Raw genomic sequence first — 19,690 nt, forward strand, 5'->3', positions numbered from 1 at the left:
TAATTAGCTTCAGTGGAAAAATAAGTTGGCATATTGTATGCATCTAATGTCGCAAATGTACACACAGCAAACTTCCTATTAATCAACAGTCAAGCAATGTAAGTTGGGTCTCATACATAATGAATTGTGTTTAAACCTCAAGGGTTTCATTGATAGAAAAATAACAGAAAACACAAGTGCAGTAAGCTTTTGAATAAAATTTAACTAGATTGCTCGGCATCCTGTAATTGTTTTGGAATCACTGGGGAGTGGATAATTTATCTGCAGTTTGGGTCTTTTTTTTTCCCCCTCTCTCCCTCTCTCCTTCTCTTCATCTATCACAGGGAGAAGGCTGTTTTAATGACATGTTAAGGTGCTGATAAAAAGTGACTTCTATAATTTCGACATTGTTGACTGTAATATGCCGTCTCGAAATGTTATTAATAAAACATCTGAAATTGCAGCCAATGCAAAGATTGAATGGATGGAAATGTAAATTTGCATGCCCCAAATCATTGAAATGTTTGTCAACTGTTGCCGTATATTTGCTCACGAGTAGCCTCGGAAAGTATTTGTAACCCGGTGGGAGAGGACACAAAAAAAAAAGTTGGACGATTACATTAAATGAAATGGTCGGACTAATGGGTTCTTCTTCATTACATCAATTAACCTGCTGATGTAAAGGACCAGAGGTTGAGGCAGAGAGGTTATAATATGTGATATAAATTGATGGTGCTCTGCTATTTGTAACTTGTTTGAAATATGTCGGAGACGTTCTATTGTCACATTGATTTTTTTTTTCTTGAGGTTCTTCAGGGAATATGTTTAGGACTGAGTTCAAGGTCTTGGCCAGAGCATTAAGAACTTTCCACAATTTCATAGATCATTTGTGCAACTTCAGTGTTTTCCGGACAGTGGTCAGGATGGAGAGGGCACGTCGTGGGTCAAATTAGCAGAATAAAGATGGTTTGTCGTGGTTGGCTGGTAAGAAAAGGTCAGGATCGCGACCAAATTTGTGAGGGGAAAAAAAAGGAATTGGTAGATATGAAAATTATTTGACAAATATATTGTTAGGCTACATTCACACGTTGTAGAATTTGGTGCAGAAAATCTGCATCAAAACCGCAGGTAAACCCAGGTAATTCCGCAGGTACAAACTGCACATAAGGGTCAATGCACATGATGTATAATACGTGCGGCAAAACCGCAGCATAATACAGTAGCAGCATAGGCAATGAGATTCCAGGGAATCTCATGTCCACGCTGCAGTATTTTTTGCAACTTAAATTGACCTGCGATGCGTATTTTTGAAACCTATGTCAATTTTGGCATGTCAATTTATCGATGATTCCGCTTGTGAATTCTATCTCACTTGTTCTGGAGAAATACGTAGTAAAACCTGCAGCGTGAAAACGCTTGGATTTACACAGCAAAACGTAAAAACCGCACCTTCAGGTGCATTTTTTTTACTGCAAATTTCTTGCGGTTTCCTGTGGTTTTGCTATGTATTTTCCACAGCAAAATACACAACATGTACATGTAGCCTCATAGTGCCTTTTTTTTATGTGTTTTTGCAGGTAGTTTTTACATTTTGATGCAGCAATAGGTGTGTTTTTAGACTGCAGATTTTGGTGCGTTTTTTTTAACTAGTCCGGATACAATTCGCAAACGGAAACGCAAGATAAATTTACATTCTGTGGATTTTAAAATATGCACCGTATGTGTAGAGAAAATATGCAACATGTAGATGAGTTTTCTTGAAATCTCATTTACTTTGCTGATACTGTATCCCTCTGCGGATTTGCCGCACAAAAATATGCATGGCAAATCCGCACGTAATACGCATCGTGTGCATTTGGCCTTAAGAAAGAATGTGTACCTAATTTGAAGATTGCATGATGACATAGTACAAGTACACCTGAAATATACCAAATATCACATCTGTAATAGGCCATGTAGAAAGATAAAAATGGGGAAGGGAGAAAAGAAGCATAAACCTTCTAAACAATTGGATTCTATCCACCATTTTGATTGTAGAATTCAGCCTCTGCAGACAGTAGCTCTGAGAATTGCATGTCTCGTGATGCCTTGTTCAGTTGTGGCCAGATCATATCTGTCAGAATCCTTAGTTATATAAATTGTTTCAAAGTGTGAGCAAGATACTGGAGAACCCCATAGCTGGTCTTAAGCACAGGAGAGGCTGTAGACTGTGCTATGTGCAGCAGCAATTATTTCGCTGGCAGTGTGCAAACCAGCCTGCTGCAGGGAGGCGCAAAGATGATTTATTGGCAATAGTTTTATATCCTCTACCGGAGACAGGAAGTAGCCTGGAGGATAGTCAGTGACAACAGCAGAACACACAGGATTGCATTCAAGGATTGTTGCTACGCAATGACCTAGACACATTCTGTCTGATATTTTATTATTCAAAAACATACAGTGGCATTAGACATGATTACAGGTGAGAAGTCACATGAAAAACGGTGGCGTTCACCGGTTTAAGGCCCTGTTCACACTGAGCTCTTTGCAGCGGTTTTTGCCGCGGAAACCGCAGCAAAAACCAGCCGAAATTATGGAGGCGTTTTTTTACCATGAGCAAAAAAAAAACACTCGCAGGAAAAAGAAGCGACATGCCTTATTTTGAGGCGTTTTCTGCCTCAAAAACCCCATTGAAATCAATGGGAGACGCGTGTTTTGCCGCGATTTTTGATACGCAAAAAACGCTCGCGGTTATTCCATCGTTCTATTGAAGAGATAGCTAAAACAAAAAAGCCTCAAAAGAACGTGGCAAAAAATGCGTGTGGTGCAAAACCACTTTAAAAAAACCGGAGCTGATTTTTCCAGGCAGAATTTTCTGCCTGCAAAAAACTTTGTGTAACCAAGGCCTAAGGATTCTCTCTGTTATTTGGAAATCACAGTTTAGGAATTTGTAAATACACTTCAAACTACTCATTCCTGATTTTACAATAGTACCTTCAGCCAAAAACTGAGTGACTGTGCTCCATTATTATTATGTGCAGTAACCCCGAGCAGTCTTTCAGTTCACAACTGTTTGTGTTCCAGACTTCTCCTGCCTTCAGGAAGTAGCTATCTGACAGCTACCAATCTCAGCCATATTAACACTCACTGAGCTTATTTCTCGGTCACCCAGAGTCCCCCAGAGTCTATTATTTTCTTGCTCTTATTTGCAGTAAATCAAATTGAGGGAATCCTCCCCACTGTACAGAGAAATGCTTAAAAATGTACTTGCACTAACAATAATTAAAACACCTTTACAATACTAAGGAAATTTAGAAAACATGACCTATTAAGGGTTTTATAGGACTGGAGTGAGAAACAGTCTTCTAGAAAGTAAGTGCACTAAAAGTTCCCAACACTTGAGATGACATGCCGTATACTTGTGTGTACCTTACAGTGTTGGCTATAGATTCTTTGGATTTAGGAGATATCTAAAAAATGTTTATCTAGTTCAGACCGTTCCTTTCCATATGCCCTACTGGCACATATGTAGCTAATAGAGGGGGAGCCGCATTTGGCACCCGACTCGACTAGCTAGAGGCTAAATTCATCTCGAAACACGTCAGGTCTGTAGGAAGTTCCAATTAAAAACATTAAGAGCCCATTGATGTCGATGGATGTCCTACAATGCTGTGAAGGAAAATCGAGCACTGGCATTATAATTCCCAATGACAAATCTTCACTATTATGATTCAGCATACATGTCTGTTCCTTTTCAAGTGTGGGAAGACATGGGGAAATAAAGTGCTGCAATGTTGTCCAATTTTTTTTGTTTTTTTTTGCTCCCAGCATCTCAAAATGCAACATCGCTCAACCAAGAAAAACATACCTATTCTGCTACGTTCTTATAAACACATTTAATGGTCATAAAACTATAGCTGTAAATAAGTCGGCATCATTGCTCCCTGGGCGGTGTCGATGTTTCTAAGCCAATGAGTGTACTAATGCCAACATATTAAAGCATGGAAATACATATTTAGTGGGTGGAATTATGTTGTAAGTCATGTTCTATATTACATGCTGTTTTCCATGTCTTCAGTCCTTTTGTGATTTTATGCCATAATAATTCTGGTTTCTTTTGAATATCTTGTAGATTTTTAATTACTTAACAGAAAATAAATTTGTCTACTTTAAAATATAAAATCCATTTGCCTCTCCTTCCATTCAACCATGCCCCTAGATGTACCCAACTAACTAACCAACCATCTCCCCAGCCAACTTATAGATAGCCAACAGATAGAGCAGCAGATGATGTATTGTTTACCAGAAATACAAATGTCTACTTTAAAGTATGTGAATACGTATTTCTATCTCCCCACATTTAAACCACCGACCCATCTAGGGCTGGTCTTAGGTTGGATGGTGCCCTGAGCAGTGTCTTCTATTTGACGTGCCCTTAGAGTGTACCAAATAGTGCTCAAATAGTACAGTATACATAAACAGTATAGTATACATATACAATAGTGCAGTAATCAAATAACTAGACCATAGTTCTTTATGAGAACATTGTCTATTCAATAAACTAGGAAATGTAGCAGGATCCAGTGCAGCTGTCTCCATAGGTCCAGACACCAAATGTGGGATCGAAGGTGCAAACTCCAGGTGCTCAGGCTATGAAAGGCAGTGACGCCCCCTTCAGTAGCAACTGCAAATGTTGCACAAGTCGCACACCCCTAAGGCCGGCCCTGCAACTATTCCTCTAGACCCACCAACCCATTCAACAAACCAACCCTATCCACCCATCAATCAAAACCAACCTACCCATCCAACACATCAGTCCACCTATCTAGCAAATCAACCTTCCATCCAGACCTATCCACCACCTTATCCATGCCAACTCGCCCATCTATCCATCGCATCTTTACATCAAACCCAAACACCCACCCATCCATCTATAAATGTTTAACAATTTGCTGAAGATGGTGGTTCTTAGGATGCACACTAAGTCACTCATTTACAAAAAAACAAGATTCACGATGGAGTGCCCTTAATGTGGATATTCTAGAAGTTCAGCATTCTAAGGTCCATTCGTCTTTCTACATTTTTATTAACGTATAAAATGTACATAACGACGACTGATCTGTTAATTGTAAACATGAGCGGAATTCAGGAAAGCAGAACTGAAGATGAGCAACCAGAGTGGGCAACACTATTGGCATTGACATGCAGCCAAATACATGGTACTGTCTTTGACGTGTATTGCAACTAATTATTTTGCGAGAAATCAATTTTCTTTCCCATCATGAAATAGTGCATTAAGCAAAAATGCTAGCGTAGATTCCAGCCTAAAGGTGTATATTTCCTGTGGTTACTTTGGCTGCTTATTTGTGTACTGTTGGGCGGATGCCAGTAGTGTCTCGCCTGCTAATATTTAATATTCAGAAGTGTTAGTTGTTTGAGAGCGAGCACAGTATCTTTATTTTAAATGAGATGACTATGTTTTTTATTATTTAACATGCTTGTCTCTTGATTATTTACCTTATTTATGTGAGGGCAGAACATGAATAAATTATGTATAGAAGCACTTATTCCCAAACTCTTAGAGTGACCAGGTAGGTAGTACAAATAGAAGAAATACTGCCGGCTCCTAACTATTACTTCTTTTTGACATGTAGGGGCATAACTATAAGGTCGCAAAGGTTGCACCTAGGCCCTAAGGTCTTAGGGTCCCCAATGGCCACTCAGCCACGTTAAGAAATGCCCATCTTTTTCTATCCCTGCACTGTGACATCAGCGTGAGCGTTTTCGCCTTTTTCATTGTGTATTTCCCCTTTACTGTGACATCACTGTGTTGATTATCATTTTATTATGATGCTGTGTTAGGCCTCATGCACACGACCGTGTTTTTGCGTCCGCAATTCAACCGCAAATCCACGGGTTAATTGCGGACCCATTCATTTCTATGTGGCCATACCCACTATCCGTGTTTTCACGGCTCTCCGCATGTCCGCACATCCGTGCCGCAGAAACTCCGGACATGTCCTATTATGGGCCGCAAATGCGGTGCGGACATGCCAATAGAAGTCAATGGGCCCGTGGAAATTGCGGATACACCGCCGTGTGTCATCCGCAGTTTGCGGATTTGCGGATCATGTGACCTTCTAAAGGGGGTTTGACCAAGCTTTTGGCATCCTGTTTAAAAGTCCTTTTTTTTTTTTTTTTTTTTCATCCGCATTTTTGCGGATTACATACGGATGAACTGCGGATTACATACGGATGAACTGCGGATGACATTCCACGGAACACGGTCCTGGAATTTGCGGACCAGAAAACCACCACGGTCGTGTGCATGAGGCCTTAGGCCCCATGCACACAACCATAAAAATCGTCCGTAATTGCGGACCACAATTATGGACCCATTCACTTTTGTCCACGGACACCTTCCCATTTATTTACGGGAAGGAGTCCGTGTTGTGGAAATGTACCGCAAAAGATAGGACATGTCCTATCTTTTGCTTTTGACGGACCGTGCTCCCATACTTTGTATGGGAGCACGGGCCGAAAATGCGGACCGCCGTTGGCAGCCGTACGTACCTGAATCACGGCCCGTGATTACGGGCACGGCTGTGTGCATGAGGCCTTAAAGGGTTATTCCCACCTTAGACATTTATGCCATATCCACCGGATATGCCATAAATCTCTGATAGATGCAGGTCCCAGCTCTGGGCTATAAGCAAGTGCTTCTTATAGTTTCCTATATCTAAAGTACCACTAACTAATGACAGTGGAACGTTAAAGTACAATTAAATACATACAAATAATTTTTACATACTCGTAGAACACATATGTTGTAAAATAGTAATATATCTAAATGAGCAGTAAACTCTCCCTTTAAATAAAACAGAAATCTTGGAACACTAGTTTTTGCCCTTTGTGCAATCCCTGTTTTTGCCAGCAGGTGTTGTATTTCCTACAACCAATCATAATAGCACATGTCCGAACAGACTAAAAGAATACAGACAAGTACTGCACAGAGTCTGTGACTTTGTCTGAGGTCATGCAAGGCCAGCTTGTTAATGCCCAGTATATCATTTTAAAGGCCAACTAGATTTGCAAGTCTGCTGCAGCACAAACATTTTGGGATCTAATTCTCTATAGTAGCAGCCAATTAAATATGTTAATAAAGCTGGATGTTCTGTTTCATGGTGGCAGCATGACCAAAAGAAAACCTCTATGGACCTCACACTTCTGTCTCCATAGAGAACGACGGGGAATTCCAAATACCAAATAATGTCACTCAGAAAAATGGAGATTATCGGTCAACAAACAAGTGCTAAAAGTAGCTACGAAACACATAAGGTGAATCCCATATGTGTCCAGATATACATGTGTATATATATATATACTGTATGTTACTCCCTTTAACCTACAAACAGTGGAAGAGAGTAACACATGGATGCAGGATTAAAATACTCAAGGATTTATTTTTAGTCTGTAACTATGGAGAAACGTAGGTCCATATAGAAGATGTATACAAAATACGGCAGGAGATTTATAATCAAGACAATTCTCAAAGGTGGTTTATTTTTTTTAGGTATAATAAAGCAATAAAAAGATGGTTGCAGAGGTGGATATATTCTTTACCTATAATTCTTTGTATTCGCAGAATTATAAATTATCACCGATCCACAGGATAGGTGAACATTTATGAGCGCTGGGTGCCCCATCACTGTTATCCCTTACTGATTGTGAGAACGGGGGTCCTAAACACCCAGATCCTCCTTACTGCTCAAAAGAAGTGAGGAGGACAATGAATGAAGCGGCGGTTGAGCATGTGCGCTGCTGCTATATTTTAAGTCTATGAGAATGACGGAAACAGCCGAGTAAAAGGCTCGACTATTTCCATAGTTCTCATACACAGTGAATAGAGTGGAGGGCGCACGCTCGACCGCTGCTCCATTCAAGCTCCTCCTCACTACAGGGGATGCAGTGAGGAGGATCTGGGGGTTCAGTACCTCCATTCTCACGATCGGTGGAAGTCCTAGCGGTGGGGACCCCAGCGATCAGAAAATTATCATCTATCCTGTGGATAGGTGATAATTTAGGATTTTGGGAATACTCCTTTGACGGAAAACTGGCAGCAGATTTAAAGGGTAACTCGAGCGCTGTGCCGCTTCGTTTCTGATCTGCTTTCCTCGAAGCGGCGTACGGGCTCAATAGAAAGAGTATGAGTCTGTACACTGCTCGCTCAACATTCTGAGGAAATTGGCAGAGCACTTACCGAGCACCGAGCTTTGTTTTAAGGATTTGTGGGGGTCTCGGACCCCCACCGATCTAAACTTCTGACATGTCACAAGTTTTTTTTAAAAGATAAGTTACACTTCAAGGCCTCAAAACTACTGACCGAGCGATATAGGGGAGGGGCATTGTAAACATACCTTTTATCTCTGTCATGCAGGTTGCATGACCAAGAAACCGACATTTCTTTCCCCTGGCACGGAGGTCGCAAGTGCTACTCTCTGCTTTGAGTGATGGCTCTAGCGGCCAATCAGGAGACAGCTAGAGTCTTCACTCAAAGCAGAGGGTCGGGGCTGGCAGCATGTAGTGCAGGAGCACTGCCTACCAACTTAATTAATTAAAAGGGCAGTGTTATTTTAAAAACCTTTTTTTTTTTTTTTTTTTTTATAAATTGAAGACGGCCGGATCATTTGTTTATCTCTATGGGTCTTGCTTCAGACAACCCCAGCAGTTAACAATTAGCAATGGGGGAAGCTGCATCTGACAATAGGTTTCCTTTTCAGTGACTGCTGCAGGGGAAACACAGTATTACGTGACGTCCATTCAAAAGAATAGACGTCCATATAATGCGTGGATGGGCTGGGTCTGCCAGAGCTAGAGCCAACTTTATAGGCTCTTGCTCAAAGAGAGGAATTTTGGGCAACCAACCCCCCCCCCACCTTCCCATGACACCTATATGCCACAATTCATACGGAAAGGGGTTATTTCATGTGTTACTACACTTCACTGATTTTAGTAAAATTTCTGATAATTAATTACAAAGCATGCATCTACAAAAATGATCTTACATTGTACCTGAAATTATTCTCCCCATTTTCACAAGGGTAAGTAAGCTCAAATTCTTCACTACTCCCAGTTGGTTTCAACCAACAAGATGTGCCCAACAGATACATTACTTCATGGTTCATTCTTGTACGGTACCATATTAGATTATAGATGGTTCAGAATTTGAACTTCCCTTCTTTTTCCTTATTTCATTCCATTGTTTTCCTAGGTTTAATAAAATATAGGAACTTTTAGTAGCCAATATCCCTTTAATCCTAATCTGGTTAATAACTTCCTTTAATTTCAAACAGCCCGTGACTACACGTGTTACTAGAATGTAGACGTGTGTTTTCCATTGAGTTGGGTTTGTTTTGCTTACTAATTTATTGCAGGAAAGTAACATAACATGGTTGGAAGGAAAACACATTAATGTTCTGTCGCTTTCAGGGCAAAGGATGCCTCGACGTCTTTCAAGGTATGCAAGGACCCTCAGGAAATGATTGCACCGCTTAAACAGTGCACGGACTGGCTGCGAGCCTACTTCTGTGAGCCCTGGCTGATGGAGAAATACCCTGTACCTGCTTTCCACCATCCACTTTTTCAAAAAGGTAAATGTGACTGTATTTATTTTGTCTTTGATACCAATTTTGTCTCTATAGAAATATCAGTTGAATAAACTCCATCCTGGCAGTGACAACCTGGTCACTTTTAGACCACAAAAACAGACAAGTACTCAGTGTCATGTAGTTACAAAGGTCTCCGTAATCCTCGAAGAGCTTTATTGGTTTTGGCACAACTTGGAATAATTCTTGGCTCAAGATACTTAACTTTTCTCTTGACTGTACAAATAAAAGTTTGAAACTGGACAGATCAGTTGTTAAATCAATTGGTGCATTGTTCTCAAAAACATTTTTTGTGTTTATCTATAACACCTGATGCCTGAGCATTGCGAGGACATTTCTATAAAAATGATGGACAATGTAGACATGCTTCTCTGTTGTAGGCAGGAAAGGACTGACCATTTGGGGATTAAAGCAGTGCCCAAGAGTACCCACAGCCTCAGTAAATTAGAACACTCGTTAAAGAGTAACTAAACTTTTTAAAAAACTTTTAACATGTCATAGTGACATGTCATAAATTTTAATCTGTGGGGTTCCAAGCACTGAGACCCCCACTGATTGCTAAAACGAAGCTGCAGAGGCGCTCGGTTGAGCGCTGTGCCACTTCGTTTCTGATGGCCTTTTCTCAAAAGCAAGCAGTGTACGAGCTCATAGGTTTTCCGAGAAAAGCCATTCAGAAAATAAGTGGCACAGCGCTCACCTGGGTGCTGCTCCCGCTTCATTTTTGCGATCGCTGGGCGCCTCAGTGCTCGTACCCCACCGATCAAAACTTCTGACATGTCACTATGACATGTCAAAAGTTTTATAAAAGTTTAGATACCCTTTAATGCAAGTCATAAATTGTATTTAAGAAGCCCTTAATAACTCAAGTAAATTGTATCATGACTATAGTGGGGTTCATAACCTTTAGTACTCAGCCCAGATTACACTCAGACCATCCCTGGTTGTACGTGTTTGGTCCACTTTAAACAATAATCCAGCCATATATAATGAAACTGTTAGGAGATAGGTCTGTTAAAGTGTACCTAACTTTCAGATGGCTTTTCAGAATAAGCTGTCATATGTGTGTTCTTGAGAAATAACACTATTTCTGGCAATTATATGATTTGCATTCTGCGTTTTATACCAGTTTTTCTCCTCTGCAGGCACTAGCTCTAATTCTCAGTTGTCTCTGACCTAGTGAGCGGAGCCTAACTGCTATCATGTCTTCTATACACTGCACACAGAGATAGGAGAGCAGGATTCTCCTCTTCTCTATCTATCACATGTATAGAAGCTGCAGCAGCATGGAAGACATTTATATAGCAGTAATGAGCAGCGTAGTTTAGAATCCAGCACTGGGGTGAGATAGTAAGACATACCAGGTAGCTGCAACATGTCTGTCTGTATCTTTCTCACTCTGCTCCTGCTCCCCCTTCCCTCTTCATAGACTTGTATTTGCAGTGTGTATTTCTGCTCCCTCCTCTCCATAGACTTGTATTGGCATGCTGTGAAGAGACACCCCCACCTTCTGTAGTAATTCTATAACTAGGGACGGATTTTGCTTGACAACAGGGGGTGGACAGCAGATTACAGGAAGGGAGACTCCTAGTGGCAGTAACTTCACACAGAATTTGCATAGATAATACAACTACATTTTAACAGTAAGTAAATTACAAAGTTGATATATATCAGATATACTATTAGATTAGCATAAGTTTGAAAAGTTAGTGTCCACTTAAAGGAGAAAGTTCTCCTTAGTTTTTAGCATCTAAGCTAAACTAATGGATGCTGTTTTGTTCACTAAACTACTACCTTCAGTGTTCATGAGGAAGGGGTGGAAAATGGCATGACTGCCTCTAAGAGTTCTTGGAACCAAGCAGAGATCTGCTGATTGGCTGCGGGTGCTCACTGGATTGAAGGGAGACTCCATTTGGGTCCATTAGTGTATATATAGTGTGATTTTTTTTTCCTATCTATCTGATGGTTTGTTGGGGTGCTGCATAAGGTGCACATTAGGACCCACTGGTTTAGCTTTGATCTGACAGATCAGATCTAATCTAAATGGACCTCTCTTTATGGTAGAAACTTTTTTTTAATCAGAACATATACATATGTACACATTCCTTAATCCAGGTCTGTAATATATGGAGAGAAGGCCCCCATGGAACAGATAAAAATAGTGACCCATATTACAGTTGCTAGATAAAGAGAAAAAACACACGGCGCCACATAGTGCAATTATCCAATGGTCATGGGAAACAACAATGGTAAGGCGATATGCACTCACCTGGACGAGTTATGCTGACCAGGCACAACGCTGTTGAACAGTAAAAAGAGATCTCCAGCAAGCACGACACTGAGAAGATCCGTGTGGAGAAGACACACCCAGGGTGTGTACAGCCAGGTGCGAGGTGTAGCTGCTGCCAAGGTCCAAAACCGGTGAACGTAGATTCACCGTTAGTGATAAGATAGGAGATAGGAAAAAAAGGACCAATAAAAGGCGCTGCTAAACCAATGTAGGTTTTTATTGAAGTGTTGATGATAGGCTACGCGTTTCGACGCAGAAATTGCGTCTTCAAGATGGCCTGATGAAGACGCAATTTCTGCGTCGAAACGCGTAGCCTATCATCAACACTTCAATAAAAACCTACATTGGTTTAGCAGCACCTTTTATTGGTCCTTTTTTTCCTATCTCCTATCATATTACAGTTGCGACAGCACAACCCTCAATGGCCACCCTCCAAGGAGTCTGCCAGGGGTGTACAGTGGGAGGATCTTGGGAGTAAGGCTGAACTAAAATGTTGCTCCCCTAACTGCTGGTTTTGGAATTGACAGCCGACACTTTCGGGAAAAGCAGTTCAGCAACGATCCCATCTACGAAGTGGGGCCTGCAGGTACGCCACTATCTACTTTAAGAAGTAGAAAGCCTCAATTTGTAGTAAAAGGGGTTAATCATGTCCAATTCTTTTCTTCAGAATGTAACAAATGAGGCAAACTAATAGACAATTAGACAGCTTTGTAACCACAGTTGGTGAGAGTTACATTACATTAGGTAACTGATCAGATGCCTCCTCTTTGGTTTACATTGAGTAGTGAACTTGTATAAGCGTGAATTAGACATAAGCAAACAACTAAAAATTAAATAAACTAAATATCATATATAGTTTTTTATTATTATTTTGTTTGTCTACATACAGTGTACTGTATCATTTTGACCACAGCAAATACATTGACCAGTTAACACATTACGGGTCATTTTAGGTTTCCAGCCATATCAAGATTTATAGCTACACAGAAAAGCAGGTTCAGAGTAAACATGGGATACTCATTTGTATGCAGACATTTCAATTGCATTTCAGTTGCTGAGAATCTGTCAGCTGTCAAAAATATATTAAACAAATAATCTATGAAATGCAAAGTCTTATCACTAGAAACTAGTCGATTTTTTTATTTTTTTTTATTTTCATGTGTAGAACTTTCCTTCACACAGGGAGCTAAAGCATGAATAATACAATAAAACCATTAGATTTTAAGAAAATATGTAAGGAAATATGTGCAGGTTAGCAAAGAAAATAGCGAAAAAACAGTCATACATATGTGTGTTTAGAAACTGGCATTTATGGGGCTTGATTGGTATCAGATAATCACAAATTCTGGATTGTTGGATCTTCATAGTAAAAGTATATAAAAGGGTACAGAACTTTTAGGAAGAAATCTCAAAATAAAATACACTCATTTGGCTATTAATATTCTTAAACCCATTGTTTTTATATTACTGTATCGATCTCTACAGTAGAAGTAATCGAAAAGAGACAAAATAGAGCAGCGGTCATCTTAGTTGCTCCCTTTGTGGTCAATAAGAGTGTTTTTTCTCTTATACATCTCCTGTAGTAGAGGAGCAGCTCCTCTCTTTAATGTCTCATCCTGACCCTGATTCATTACACTTAGGTCCAACACTAATCACCCATTCAGTTATCTCAAGAAAATGGGCCAACCTCTTAATAATCCAACATTTTGTTCCATGTAAAGCTCCGTTCAGCAATTACCAAGCCTAACTAACTGAAAGGCACAAGCTGGGGTGGGGTTTAGTACTTACCAGGGCAAAAACTGGAACAAAGTCCATAATACTCCTAACTGTCATTGTGCCATACTTCACCTCTGTATGCATCTGATTTCATACTGAGACATATAGATTTTTTTTTCTTCCAAATTCTTTATAAATGTGCCCAAAAAATTTGATGCCGTATTACAGAGCAATATTTGGAATATGGTGCAGTACGAAGGCACCGTACAACTGCACACGTTGCGCCTCTGGCTCCATAGCACACAGTTTTTGCTACCTACTGGGGAAATTCGTCACCGAAAAGTTTAACTTTTTTGCCAGCCTTGTTTCAAATGTCAAAAAAGCTCTTCCAACTAATTTATACAGGGACTTAGTCATTTCATTGTCATAATCCGACTTTAATTCAACAATCACATATACATTTATATCCTGCAAATTTCTGTCTATGCAAAATTTGGGTATTAAAATTGAGGTTTAGCGCACTAGAAGCGGCTTCTTCTCACCTGTACTGGACATAATAGGTGGACGTTTTGAGAGGGATTTAAAAGAACATTAGGGGGCACCATAAAAGGAAAATAAAATATGTTTTTATATGCCTGATGTAACAGATTTGTACTAAGTAACTGTGGAGCAACTCCTTTCATAGTCCCCCATTCCTGTGTCTTGCTCTAGAGGACCTTGCACATCTGTCCATCACATGGAAAGCCCATTGATTACAATAGACACCATGTAATGCTTCATTTCACCTGTGGCGGAGCTGCAGGGGAATTAAACGCTTACTGCCAGGTTTCCTCTTAGATTACAGCTCGTCCCTGGGGGTCCCAGCAGCAATGCACCCTGTGATCAGCTTATCATTGGGTGTCCTTTCTAACAAAAAGGACAACCCCTTTAAAGCATTGTTCACTCTCCCTCTATTTCTTTCTCTCGGCTGTGTCCGCTGCTTCTTCTTCTTCTTTTTTTTAATCTATAAAACTGTTAAACATCAGAAATTATTGAGGTGCTTGATCTCCGAATGAAATTTTCAGCGGCTCAATAACTGTTAATATTACTGGGATTTCTTAAATTTTGCTGTCAAATCTATCTTAAGAAAGAGAGAGATCATGACACGATAGACAAATTGCCTTGTCATTTCCACACTTGCAGTGAGTACGTTGCTGTGGTCAGCACTTTGCCCCTTTGTTTGCATCCTTGTACCGGGATAATGATTTCTAAAGCCTGTATGAAAAGCCATTTATCTGCATCCTTGAACCATCAGCCACGTGCTGATATCTTTCTAATGGTCTCTGCCGGTGCAGATGAATCTCAATAAATGCATATACAGATAAATTCTGATGAAAGCCTCTGTCGAGTGCACTGTGTAGGTATTCAATGCAGTCTGTTCCTGGCTTAAAGATCTTTTGTTTGACAGTGCAATATAACACTGTAATGTCAAGGTAGCTAATGTAATTACGCAGATATTTTGCCAAAAGGATGTAGCGAATATAAAATTGCACAATAGATTATTAAAAGTATAGTAACACTCATTCTTATTACTGCGGTCAAGACCCCGATTAACATAAACTACTTGGTGTGTGCCTGAAAAGAGACTGTATATCTCTTCTATAATATAAGCTTTGTAACACGTTTCACCGATTAAAGTGCCTTTTGAACATTATTTGCCAGTTACAATCTATTAAAATTGCCCCATTGTCAAACTAGGCCACATTATGGTATACTGACAACCAGCACCACCTGTTGACATCACTTATATTCTAGTAGGCCACCTGATGACATCACTTATATTTTAGTAGGTCATCTGATGACATGACTGGGGCAATATTCACACTTACATTGTTCCAACAGATTTAACGGCATGAATGTTGTATGCAGAGCTTTTCTTGCAGTCAGAAAACATGGCGGAACCCCATTATACAAGTCAATGGGATCCATCGGGTGGCATTGATAGATATATCTGGCACGCTGTTGTGGCTTCCATTATGAACGGATAACGTATATATGAATATAGTCTGTCAATCACCTGCTACAGCTTGATACTACTTCCTTTTTCAGGCTGTATTGCTTTGCCAATGGCAATAACCTGATGGCATCATTGGTTGATCTATCCCTTCACCAGCACTGGTGCTTTGCCATGGCGGCTGCAGCCTGAAGATGTCATCAGGCATTTCGATATATAGATCCACTTTACTCAGGCTTTGTGTGCGTTCACCTGATTAAACTTCTCCCCCGTTGAATTCCTGGATCCTGATTTTAGCTTTTGATTTAGGCTTATTTTAGTTGGTTATTCTAGTTCAATTTTTGATTTCATTTCTTGGCTACGTTTTCTAGTTATTGTCTCTGGAACATTTGGTTACATCTCCAAATGCTTACCAGCTAAACCTACCAATTTCTCGTATGGCCCAGGCAATGTTCACAACAATTTAAGTCTTGTTCTCTTATAGATGCCACAAATTGAAAACTTTTAAATAAAAAAAAACCTTGTGGGCGCAAAACGTGTTTTATGATTTTAGAAAAACATGACCGCTTTCTTGCAGATACAGTGCCACTCTTGTCCATGGACTGCATGTGGTATCGCAGCTCAGCCCCATTCAATGTGAACAAGTAAAACTGACCAAACTCAATCCTAGCACTACCTAATTTAACTTTGTTTTCCAACACACGCATTGAAGGCTGACCTTGGTTTCATGGCCTGCCACTAGAATATACCATGACAGTCTGGTCAGCGGGGTTCTGACCTCTGTGACCCCTACTGATGCTTAGGACAGAAGACTAGTGGCTTATTCATCCTTACTATCAGACAGCACCACCCTTGCAGTCATTGCCTGGTATTGCAAACAGCCCCATTCAAATGAATGAGGCTATGTTGCTGTACCTAAACAGATCCTGCTCGGAAATGTCAAAGGGGCTACTGTGTGCTACTTGTTGCTGCGGCCCTTTAAATCTATATCAAATAATATTATGGAGAAAGGCATCACTATGGAATCAAACAGCTGACCGTAGGCTGCACACAATGCTTGGTTAATCTCTAGCAGAAATATTTATTTGCAGCTTAAAAAAAAAAAAAAAGACTGTAGTTGAAGGATCGGGGGTTTGAGTCAGTTGTTCTCACTCTGACAATTGTAGTCATCTGTATATTATTATCTGTCTGATGAATTCCAGGTTCAGAGTTTTTCAAGAAATTAGAATGGAAACACAAGAAACAATTTAAATCATTTTCAGTAATCAAAAATGTACTAGACTTGGGTCCTGACGGCCTATCTACTGAATACTACTAACTTTTGCTGAACATTGTACCGACATTGACGAGGACTTTACAGACCATATTTAGCGGCGAGATTGACATACTTAACTTCCATGAATCTAGGACCATATTTCTTCCCAAACCTGACTGGGACCCAGCCCATCTTTCCTCATACCGTCCGATTTCCCTTTTAAACCAAGACTATAAACTCTTTGCAAAGATTTTGGCCAATGGTCTCCAAACCATGCTTGGACCGATTATTGCCCCAAGCCAACTGGGTTTCTTGAAGAACAGACATTCCACTAAAGGTATCCGTCAGGCTGTAGCAGCCACGGTATCTGCACTTGACCCCTCCTCCCCGGTGACAATGGTGCTGGGAATTGATGCAGAAAAGGCATTTGACTCTGTATCATGGCCATTTCTCACAGCGGTGTTGCAGTCCCGGGCCTTCTGGGACCGCTTTCTAATGTTACTCTCATGCTCACAGGCCTGCTCTGCCACATCCCTTACCATCAATGGGCTCAACTCACCCCATCTCAATTTTCAGGGGTACACGCCAGGGATGCCCTCTCTCACCACTACTATTTAATTTATCCCTAGATCCACTTCTCAGTCATCTGCAGTCCCTAGCATGTTTTCAGGGTATACAAATTGGGGATTCTCAAATTAAGCAATCGGCATTTGCAGATATTGCTTCTACCCTCCAGCTGATCCTCCAGGATATCTCATTTCATGGTTCCCTGTCAAGTTTCAAAATCAATATACAAAAATCGGAAGCCCTAATTCTTAAAGGTCCCTCCAGGCCACTTTGGTCCTCGAAACATGCATTTAAATGCAACTCTGACTATATTCCCTATTTGGGGGTACATATCACAAGACAAACATCACGTTTATAGAAATAAAACCTGAATCCCTTTATTGCGTGTTTGGAATCCCAACTCTTGGCTTGGAGGCACTTCACTCTATCTTTTTTGGGAAGGGCAAATTTATTAAAAATGGTTATCTTCCCTAAACTGTTATACTTACTGCAATCCTTGCCTATATACTTGAGAGCAGTGGATGTTAGGCGGTTGAGCGCTCTCTTTCAGGCCACATTTGGAACTACAAGAGGCCTAGAGTAAGCATGTGCATATTACAGCAACATCGTGAACATGGCGGGATTAACTCTCCCCAGATTCACTTATACAATATGGCAGCTCAACTACGATTTATCAGAGATTGGATTACTGGTAGCTCCTGCTTTACTGATTCCACATTAGACCAACATTTTGCAAGGCCCGTTTCCTTAACATGCCTCCTACACACTCCCTAATCGGCTCTGTCGCCTGATCAACGAGGTAACCCCCTAGTTATGTCTTCCTGGAAGACATGGACCAAGGTTAGACAACACTTAGGTTTAAACCCTAGAATCTACCTACTCCTTCCTTGGATCAATAATTTTGATTTTCAGAATGCTAATCCCCATGTGTTTTTTTTGTAGATGGGCTATGAAGGGGTTGACTTGCATTAATCAGATTGTTGACGTGTCAACTCGTCGTCACTACCCATTTAATGAACTACGTATACAATACGATTTTTTGGGACAACACCCATTTACTACATGCAGGCCTGTAGCTATGCTCACAAGGTCATTCGACACTTACAGAACCAAGACTGGGATGACTTCTTCTGCCACAACCCCATCTCATCAATGCCGAAAATGACTGATTACTGCATATTATAGCACTTTAAGACAATGGTTTGACTACTCTTAATCGAGATCGGGTGTATCTTACTGGGTTGACCACTTAGATCAAATGACCCATGACGACATACAGTTATCTATGACTAAGGCTGTCAAATACCTACCATCAGCTATGTACTGGGAAGTGTCCTTTAAAATTGCTCACAGGGCTTACGTCTCCCCTCACAGGGGCTTTCTCATGGGTAACTCCTCTGACCATTCGTGTTTAAAGTGTGGAGCACCAGACACAGACTTATTATATTGTCTCTGGCTATGCCCATCTATTGTTGACTTTTGGCAAAAGATACAGCACTTTGTATCAAGCAACCTGTCTATACAATGCCCCTCTACTCTTCAAAGGGGTTTATTTGGCATACTACCCCCCTTCCATGACCTCTATCCTGAATAATCACAAAAAAACTACTATATTATGTCTCTGCGGCTCCTAGGAAGGCAATCCTTCAGGTTTGGATAAACAATGCACCACCCACAGTATTTTTCTAGAAAAACTATCATATCTCCTCAGAATAAATTGGGTGGAAACCTCCCTTCGTAAAGAGCACAAAACGTAAATTTTTTTAAAGTTATCTGAGAACTTTATACCTCTTCGACAACTTCATATAAAACAAAAACTAATTGCATGCTGTGGTCCAACAACTTGGTATCTGGAAGATCAGCTGACTGGTGTGGTATCGATCACAATATGACTCCTTAATCTCTGTAATGCATCACGATCACAATGGGAGATACACATGTCCATCCCCTTCCCCTTCTCTCTATCCTCTCCTTCCCCCTTCCCCATTTTCTTATGTTTTATTTAGTATGTTTTATGTCCTATGCCTTAATGGCATTTCAAACGTCTTCATTACACTAAAAGCCGTCTCAACTGGACGACCGTTACTCAGAATGAAGCCGTCCTGGTGAAAAGCTGGTTGGCCCTATTTGTAGTAGCTTACCAATGTGGCTCATAGAGGACTCTCCCTTATAATGTCTATATGCTCTAATAGGGCATGTGAAAAAGAGTTGTCCAGGTAGGAGAACACGTTTTAATAAACTTTATTATG

At 40.5% G+C, this 19,690-nt stretch overlaps 1 protein-coding gene across 6 annotated transcripts in view; it reads left to right on the forward strand.

Annotated features, from left to right (window-relative positions):
* LOC142664151 (methylated-DNA--protein-cysteine methyltransferase-like) overlaps window positions 1-19,690 on the forward strand; it is a 359,289-nt gene that overhangs the window by 245,405 nt on the left and 94,194 nt on the right. For all 6 annotated transcript variants that reach the window (XM_075843137.1, XM_075843138.1, XM_075843140.1 and 3 more), the window contains one exon: window positions 9,448-9,608. In XM_075843137.1, the coding sequence (XP_075699252.1) occupies window positions 9,448-9,608 (161 nt within the window). The remainder of the gene's footprint in view (window positions 1-9,447; window positions 9,609-19,690) is intronic.

This window comes from Rhinoderma darwinii, chromosome 11 (assembly GCF_050947455.1).
Source record: "Rhinoderma darwinii isolate aRhiDar2 chromosome 11, aRhiDar2.hap1, whole genome shotgun sequence".
In the NCBI taxonomy this organism is placed as follows: Eukaryota; Metazoa; Chordata; class Amphibia; order Anura; family Rhinodermatidae; genus Rhinoderma; species Rhinoderma darwinii.